This window comes from Nannospalax galili, unplaced genomic scaffold (assembly GCF_000622305.1).
Source record: "Nannospalax galili isolate Female #2095 unplaced genomic scaffold, S.galili_v1.0 scaffold87, whole genome shotgun sequence".
Classification (NCBI taxonomy): domain Eukaryota; kingdom Metazoa; phylum Chordata; class Mammalia; order Rodentia; family Spalacidae; genus Nannospalax; species Nannospalax galili.
In genome coordinates this window covers 13,192,241-13,202,100 of record NW_008360320.1, presented here as the reverse complement: position 1 = coordinate 13,202,100, position 9,860 = coordinate 13,192,241, and the positions used below count along the sequence as shown (strand labels likewise).

The 9,860-nt window shown below is 37.2% G+C and overlaps 1 protein-coding gene across 1 annotated transcript in view; it reads right to left on the bottom strand.

The window, feature by feature from the left end:
- The window catches only part of Lrp1b (LDL receptor related protein 1B), a 2,166,816-nt gene that overhangs the window by 35,145 nt on the left and 2,121,811 nt on the right, over window positions 1-9,860 (bottom strand). The window contains exon 86 of the mRNA XM_008825194.2: window positions 4,445-4,549. Within this exon, the coding sequence (XP_008823416.1) occupies window positions 4,445-4,549 (105 nt within the window). The remainder of the gene's footprint in view (window positions 1-4,444; window positions 4,550-9,860) is intronic.

The following is a 9,860-nucleotide window of genomic DNA, read 5'->3' as shown; positions in this document are numbered from 1 at the left end:
AATTTATTTTAAAAATTTAACATTTTCCATATGTTTACTTTAATGAATATTAAATGTCAAAAGTTTCTCCCAATAAATGTAAAAATAAAATATATACTGTTTTATTCTTCGTTAGTTTTCTTTGGCTTTTTTTTCACACATACTAATAATTGAAAATGACTGTCTGGAGACAAAATTGAAGGCTTTCAATGAAAAAAATCTATTCCTCTAATTGAAAGATATGGTAATAAAATGTATTCTTTTAACATTTTATTTATTGTTATTTTATGTGCATGAGTTTTTTGCCTGCTTGTGTGCAAGTGCATCCATGCCTTACAATGCCTGGAGGCCAGAAGAGGGCATCAGATCTGGAACTGGAGTTACTGGTGGTTATTAGCCGCCATGTGGGTGCTGGAAACTGAAACTGGGTCCTCTACAAGAGCAGCCAGTGCTCCTAACTGATGAGTCATCTCTCCAGCCCCAGCAATGAATGTATGTGGGGGAAAAAAAAACCTGAACTGTTACTTTCATAGATTTGAATGCTTTATAGACTTTCCAATTGTGCATTATTTCTGTGCAATTCCACCAGTTTTTAATCTATGAAGGAAAGTGGTCTACCAGAAAGATTAAAACAAGTACTGCATTGTATTTCTTAAGTTCTGTTTCCTAGAAAGCCTTTTAAATGAGGTAGCACACCCAAATGTTCATTAAAGATTAAAGATTGCTACCGTTTGTGATCAGGCTCAAACCTACATTCCCCAGAATCTCCCCTTGTCAGTAGAACTGTTACTAGAAAAATATTCATAGAGCTTCATGTTTCCTTATCTGGATTACTTTGTACTGCACTTGATCATAAGGACCATAAATTAAGTTTATTTAGAGTGATGTATATGTTAGTACTATAGGAGTTATAAATATCCTAAGGATCACTTTTCCCATATTCTAGGAATTTCATTCCTAAGAGCCTAGAGCATGAGACAGTATCTGTTCTTCCTCTCTTTCCTTCACAGACCCTAGCAATGGGGCTTTAATGCATACTGAAAATACAGTGCTCTTCAATCCTTATGTCTTTATCATAATAAAATGTTTCCTTTGATCTTATCTATTATTTTCCCTTAACTGCACTCTTAACACTGAGGAAGAAATCTAAGTGGTTATTTACTGGCTCATCTTCAAATTTCCAGCCGTAGTGTGGATTCTGTCTGGTGCCTTTTCAAAATGTCTCTCAATATCTAACTACTTGTATACTGCAAACTGGATGTAAAGCTTATCCTTTTTGAACTGTCTGGATTTGATATACTTGACCATCCTTCAACATGGAGGAATCTACCAATGATAAATTTCTCAAATTTTTATTTCTCTCTCTGCTCTTCTTGATTCTTCCTTCAACAGAGTAAGAAAAAATATGTATTTCCCCTGCATCCAGCTTTAACTGGATGTCCTTCTCTCCCAACCTACACTTACATCACAGCAGAAAACACACCTCATGGTATGTCCAGCAGACCTCGTCTCCCATCCTTCCCCTTAGGACTGTTTCATTCCTATCATCCTTTCATTATGCCACTTTTCCTTCAAAAAGTTATTCAGCCATTCCATCCTGCCAAAATCCCTTTAATTTTTTTCAAAATTTACTAATACATTACTTTGCCTAAAAGGACTTTTGAGTCTCCCACAAGGAATTATTCTTCATTCAGTAGTTTTTCTATAGAACTTTGAGCATATTTTGATCGTTAACAATTATTAAATGATACTTCTTTTTCTTAAACATGAATTTTCTACTCAACATGAATTTTAAGTTCTTCAGTATTGTATACTGTAATGATCCAAGCACAAAGCAGGTAGTGTAGCATAGGGTCCCATCATTGGCATGGACATCAGAGTCAACCAGGGATCTGTGTGACCTCGATGTGTCCTCCTGAAAAGGGCAGCTACTGGAGAACAGCAGTGCCCTCTCACACATACACCATGCAGAATGCTTCACACTCTGAGTCATGTTCTGTGGTTAATATATTATTTAAATTGACACAGACATCTTCCTTATTAGTTATTAATATTTGGTTAATGATTGTTAACGATAATGTGATTTCTTGATGCTTCTTTCATAATTTAACTATATAAAGAATGAAATATAAGCATTACTATCCCTTCTGATTTACAAAAAAAATGTAAAGGGAAAAATCCAAGATACAGGTATCGCTTCCATAAGGACCAATGAACATAGAAACACGTATATGCATAAGCAAGGTACAGGCCCTGAACGACTGCATTTACCACATTTTTTTACACTCTATGTTATCTGGTACACTGTTTATCATTCTCTGATGATGCCTACTTAGGAGGGGTATGGTGTGGACTGCTACAGCCATTAAGAATTCTCATTCTGGTGAGGTGGGGTATTTTCTGCACAGGAAGCAACACAGATTCTAGGGTGTGGATTTTCCCCAGAAACAGGGAAACACTGACAGGATGATTAAAGACTAGGATCAAGGGCAGAGGAATTCTAAAACTGAACTAAAATTAACCTTTCAGTATCTTTGGGCCAATGATCATCCTGAACTCAGTCACTCTGAACCATCAGTGAATTCTGTTTATTCGTTCTTCCAGCAGCACTACAAGGTTCAAGTCATCATTTTTCTTTTAAGTGTCACCAAACCCCTTGCTATGGGGACCATGTGGCCCATGACTTTCCCCCATGCTACAGGTACTATCCTTCAAAGACAACCTCGTTCAGCCTAGGCCTCTGTCTCAGAACTCTAGGAACTTATAACAAAATAGTCAAGTGTGGGTAATAAAATACTTGAACATTAATATGACTGTGTCATACACTTTTGCTAGGCAGGCTGATTCCACCTCCACAAGGCTATTATCAGGTGCCAAACAGAGCTGCCAATTTTAATAAGGAAGGAAGCAGATAGAAGCCATCTCTAAACGCAAGTACACTTGGAAAAAATAATGTCCACTTTGGTCACTCCAGAAAACCTTGGAAATTTCCAAGGAAATATTTCTCATAAGTATCCAAATCACCTCAAACTAAATTAAGAAATACTGACTGAAATTATGAAGAAATTAAATTTCTTGAAATGTTGTGGTATGAGCTTATTTCTTTTCTTGGGGAATCTTGTAGTTTCCAATAAAATTTTAGAAAAAAAATAGTACATTACCCCACCAGGTTTTGAAAGAGTCAGCTACTAATTTAAAAAAATCAGTGTTCCAAATATAGTAGATCGTAACAGTCATTAAACCACCTGTTTCTGTACTTCTCCTATTAAAAGCTCCTATTCAAGCAAATGTGTTTTTATGAGGCAGTACAAGTAGCTTTTTCATTGCCTGCTATATTTCTACACACTCCAGCAGTCTGTGGTGTACACAGTTATCTGTGAGCGAAGCATAGGTTAAGTGCATGTGACACAGATGAGCCCTGAGATTAAGTACACACTGTGAAATGCATGTGGATGTTCATGATTTAAACCAATGAACTGTGGCCTGAAATGATGTCACAGGAAGAGCAGCGGTAAGTGGAAGGTTAAACCTACTTGCATCTCGGCTCATTAAACGCAGTTAAAGTGCAAATCCCCTCATTCTGACAGTAGTGATCACAAGGGTTCTCTCTCTGGTCACAGCGCTGACTTTTAAACCCCACAGAGCATCTGCAGAATTTCAGTAAAATACAGCTAAATAAAGCGTCTGCTTTTTGGCAAATATGTTCAAATTTATTTCATACACAGATAGCAATATATGACAAAGTGTTCTCAGGAATGCTGGCCTTGCTCTCATACACACTTTCAACATGCTCCTCTGATAAGCTGTGGAGGAGGATACTGATTTGATTCCTTTGTGGGCATTATTCCTCTGCTCAGTGTTAAAACAGCACTCGACACAGTGACCACATCAATGCAATGGTTCTATGTTGCCTCTTCTAGACAATCAAACCTCTGAGAGCAAGAAAATGTCAAAGTCTATATTTTCTCGAATTTTCTTCGAGAATCTCTATAATCTTCAATAAATCTTCAGAAACCCAGGGTCCACATAATGTCTCTAAGAACCAAGGGCTTAATTTCTTTTCATCATTCTAAGCCTGATATAAACATCAAATAACATCATGTATTTGGAAACATGTTCCAAATTCTTTTGAAAAGGTACCAAGGGATTCATAAAAGACAACATCTGTAGGTTCGCATAGCTTAATAAGGTCAATAAATTTAGAGCAATTTTTATGACTTTTCTGTTGAAAGATCGGTGGATGTCTGGAATGGCATGATGCTAAGAATTGAATGAAATCTTTAAAAAATATATGGAGAAGGAAATTCAGCAGCACACAAGCCAACAGGGACAAAATTTGACTAGGCATGTCTATAAAACACTCATTTAAAAAGTGTTACCCCAAGAAAGGAAAGCAATAGGCTAGGGACTCTGCCCATATACACAGTCCCATTTTGAATTAGCCACACCACTATTAGATACTCACAGACACACAGGTACATTAGTCTCAGGGTCTAGCTGGCACGTGCCCCCGTTGTAACAGTAGCCGTCACATAACTGACAGCTAGAGGCAATCTTTCCATTAGTGCAGCTGTATCAACAAAGAGAAAATGAACATTGTTACCTGTATGTATCATTAATGTTGAACCTGACACAAAATCTCTACAAATGAGAATACACATCACCTGGGAGCAGTGGAGTCTGTCTAAATGTAAGTTTTCAGGAATGTAGATATGCTGAAGGCAGAGATTTTTGTTCATATTAGAAACATGAGAGGTTTTTGTTTTGAGAGTTTTGGGGGGATTTTGTTCATTTACAGTCCACTTGCTTAACATGAAATTTAAGTGAGATGGACCTACGTTTAAAAGAACATACTCTACTGTCTTATACTTCTGGGAGACATTAGCATCTGTATAGGGATCATTTTTTCAGGTAATTAAGATGGATAACATCTACAGATATTACAATTTGCCCTTCTAAACTGTAGCATTTGGTAGAGAGAATGTTAGGAATTTTGATTGTTTTACATCTATGTGTGATGTGTATGTGTATGTTTGCATGTACATGTATGTGCTGGTACATGTATATGTAAATGTGTGTGCCCCTTGTGTGCAGAGGTACACTCTTGGGTTTATCCTCAGGAAGCCATCCTAAGGATACAGATATAGATACAGATATAGATATAAAACATTTGAATTTGTTTTACTAAAAAATATTTAAATGTCAAACACTGGTTGGTTTGGTTTGGGTTGGTGTGGCTTGGTTTGGTTTGGGACATGGTGAAACTCACTCTATAGCTCAGGCTTTTCTGGAACTTCAAGCACTCCTCCTGCCTCAATCGTCTGAGTGCAGCACTTGTGAATGTGAGCAATTATGTCCACGAAATGTCAAAATGGAGCAGATCAATGAAAAAAAACAAAATAATAATATAGGAGCAATGTGGGAGTATGAGACAGGCATTCTTGAAAGCCTTCCCTTAGAGATTCTGCTTATAGACATATTACACATCAAAGAAAAGAAAAAAAATATTGGACACCACCACTGGAAAAATGAACCTAGTCCTCTAATCTGAGTCAGGAGCATTACCGTTGATGTGCAAAAGGCTTGAAGATGTGTCCTCTGGCTGATTGTGTCCTGGTTCTTGTCTATAACCAGAGACAGACAAAAGTCAGATTATTGAGAACCCAAATCCTTAGCACATAGCTCAGTATGAAGAGGCTACAAACAGGAGAGGACTGAATGAGTTGCCCAAATCTACAAACTTGCTTTGTTGAAAGCTGGTTTTTCAAATAAATTATGTACCATTTCAAAGTACTGATTGATGTCTGCATTTTACCTAGGAAGTAAGGTGAGTTCACTCATTACAAGTTTCCATTCACTCACTCTCACACCCACACACACACACACACACACACACACACACACACACGCACACATACAAACTGTATTACCCATTGAATACCACTGGAGAGAGAAAGAAAAAGTGCACCTACATTTAAAACCACCAAAGAATCAAATCTACTCCATGGAAAGTATCATAATAAAACCATACAACATTTTGTCCAAAATCAGAATTTTAACAAACCAGCTGGTTGTTATCACCTGGACACACCAATATTAGGAGCTATAAGGCAGTCTGTGGCATTGCAGCTCTAGACACGATCTTGATAGAGAAGTTAGGCTGCAGCATCAGCACTTCCTATAATTCCTTCTAGCATGATTCCTAATAACAGATAATGGACTGGCAGTCCCGCTGTTCATAATTTCATCACTGTGTACATATATATGTAAACAATTTGTCCTCCTGGGAGCCTATGGCTGTTGTAAATGCATGAGTTGCTTATGACTTTGTTAGGCATTTGAATTTGGAGATATTACTAAAGGGCCTATGATAAAAATAATAGTTATTTTCAAGATCAACAGAAGAAGTACATTAGCTCTGTGTAGGTTGTAAAATATAAAATGTGTTCAAGTGGATCCAGACAGGGAGTTTGAGAGGGTGGTCTCATATTTCTGAGATAACAGAAACTATCACATCCTTTTGGAGACATTGCTATACAGACATCCCAATATCAAGTAACCAAGTACCAGTCAGTGGTTTTGGTATTTGAAATGTTAAGTGGGGCAAAGGGCATTTCTTGCATTTCTTGCTCAGCTTTCTTGAAAATGAAGGCAGAGGAAGCTATAGGTTCTTGTTCTACCAAATGGATAATGTCAAAATGAAAAATTAGTTAATTATACATTGGAGAACTTTATGCAAATGGATCTCTGTTTCCAAAAGCCTGCTATCTAAAAGAGAAAAGAACCCCAATTAGTTGTTTTAAACCCCTACTTCCAAGAGCTATGAAAACTTTTGCCTCTTTTTCATATTAATGTTTTATTTGAATATGAGCCTGAAGATAGAAGTTTGTAAATATTTTTAAATGTGAAATAAATTCAAATCATTATAAAACTTTAAGGACAACATGTCCTTTCTTACTGTGTTTTCCTTTATGACACAGATGATACAGATACACAGATACATGATTTATGGTTTAACACTTTCTAAAATTTGATTACTAGGTATCTAGTTAATACAAAAAAATTCTTATGAAAGTTAACTCAAAAGAGTATTATTTGAGCTATTTATGGTTAGGAAAGTGTCTTTCTTCAGTAATATTTACCTCTGTTTCTAAAATAGGACAAAATGAGGTTAACACAATTAGATATAATTTAAATATTATAGTCATTGTATATAATAGAGTATGTTAAAGAGCTGGCAGTTAATAGGTTATTTGTTATCATTAGTGTATGCAGTATCTTGACTTTTTCTATGATGTTAAAAGTAAAAACCTCTTTTATTCTGTTGATACTGTTTTAGAGTCTATCAATCAACTATGAAATAGAAATTCCAACATCACTTCAGTTTTGAGAGAAATCAGAGAAACCATGTAGTAGATTTCAGAATATCCAAAGTATTATGCATTGCTATGCTTAGCTTCTTATTGACCATCTGATAAAATAAGCACTTTAGACTCCTGTTCCTAAACGTCCCCTAATTTATTCTTCCTTTTTCTTCTCTCCCTGCATATATATTCCAAGATGTTTTGGAAGATCCGAATTCAGCAGCTTGTCAGTAGCTTGTTCTAGAAGGGAGGGTCTGGTGTGCCTTCCTGAAGAGGTTGACGTTCCCTGCTCACAGGGCAGTGCTGGGATTATACATCTTGCCTGTTCTTCCCACATGAACTTTCTTACAGGAGAGGAGCAGACTGTGTGATTCTACATGTGCTTTCAGGGAAACTGGGCGGAGTACTTGGTTTTCATAGCCTAATTCTCAGTGAAAGTAGAAAGTCCTCAAGAAGTTTGCACAGCCCATTCTGATAAAGTACATTGGACATGAAAAATAAACAAAATTGTATGCCCCCAAATTGAAATAAAGTTCTGTCCCATTAAACTTTTCATCACCAAGAACAATTAGCTTAATGAACACATGTGATTTGTGTAGTTTATGTGAAAGTGTGTTTTGCTTTTATGTACTTATTAAAGGCACATGTTAGTCTTATTTTCAATTGCTTAAAAATAATGTACTTTCAAATGGCTCAATTCACTAGTCTCAGTAAATGTCATTCATAATGATAACACAAATCACATCTACAGTAAATTCTAAAACAAGAGTCAATAAAATAGACAAAAAATTGTCAGTGTTGCCTGTAACAGAATTTTATTGGGCCTTGTTTGGCATAGTGACATAACTCATCTGGCAGCTGGGCTCTTGCAGAAGCCATGGCAGGGACACTTTATGGCATGCTGCTGTCTCTTGTGAGATTCATTATATCGTATGTAGGACACGTGACAGAATCTGGTCCTTTCTAAGCGCTTCTTTTAAAAGGTTGTACAAAGTCCTTTGGCATGAGGATTGACCTCTTGCCTCGCTAGTATAAACTTGTTTCATGCTAGAAACTGATGCATTCCCCTTAGGTGCTGGGTTCTGTTTCCATTTTCTTAGCCTTAAAGACAAAGGTCCAAAGGCCTTGTAACAGAAGTGGAACTTAGACAAAGTCATTGTTCATCCCAGAACACATTATTCCCTCTTCTTATTTTAGGTCGCGCAATGTCCAAAGTCAGAATAAGAAAAGAAAATGATTAATGCTTATGTCCATTAGAGAAATATTTTACGACTCCCTCAAAGCACAGATAAAAAAAAATGACAATAAAGAAGCAAACAAAAGCAAATCTACCCACTGTGGTTAATAATGAGAAATAACTAAGTGGTGGGCATAGTGGCACATGCCCTTAATTCCAGTACTCAGGAGGCAGAGGCAGGCAGATCTCTGTGAGTTCAAGGCCAGCCTGGTCTACCTAGTTTGTTCCAGGCCAGCTGGGGTTACATGGAGATCCTGTCTCAAAAAGACCAATTAAAAAAAAGAAAAAAGGGAAAAAAGAAACAACTAAAAGTCTAAACTTGGTTGTTCAGTGGCTCACACCTGTCATCCCAGCTGTCTGTAGGACACATGCGTAAGGACAGAGGACAGCTTGTGGGGTTCAGTTCTCTCCTACCATGCGAGTGTAGGGATTGAACTCAGATGGTCAGCTTTGGGGGTAAGGGCACCTTTACCTGTTGAGCCATCTCATCCGCCTGTTTTGTTTTTCTTTATTTGAGACAAGGTAGCCTTGGATTCAGGTGATGCTACCTCCTTGGCTTTTGAAATACAGGCACAGGCCATCACACATAAGCACTGTGCACTTTTGATTATCTCTCCTATTTCCTCTGCTCCCCTCTCCTTCTTTCCGCTCCCTTCTATTCCCAACCACTCTCTTCTCTTCTCTTCTTTCCCTGCCTTTCCTTCTTCTTTGTGGTGCTCAGGATTAAACTCAGAGTGACATCCCCAGCTCTGTGTATAGTGTTTTGTTCATTCATTTGTTTGCTTGTTGACTTGCATTTTTTTTTTTTTTTTGAGACAGGGTCTTCCTGTAGCCACAACTGGCCTGGAACTTGTTATGTAGAGCAAGCTGGCCTTCATCTCACAGAGATACACCTGCCTCTGTCTCTTGTGTGCTGGTATTAAAGGGTCTACCACCACACTGGACGTACATACTGCTTTTTGAAAGGATTTTTATTACTTTCTTATACTTCATATGTAGTTACTAGTACTTGACTATTCCCTATATATGGAATAACCTGATAATATCATTGATTTTTGTAGAGCAAGCTGGCCTTCATCTCACAGAGATACACCTGCCTCTGTCTCTTGTGTGCTGGTATTAAAGGGTCTACCACCACACTGGACGTACATACTGCTTTTTGAAAGGATTTTTATTACTTTCTTATACTTCATATGTAGTTACTAGTACTTGACTATTCCCTATATATGGAATAACCTGATAATATCATTGATTTTCCAAATTGCTCAGATATTTGTCAC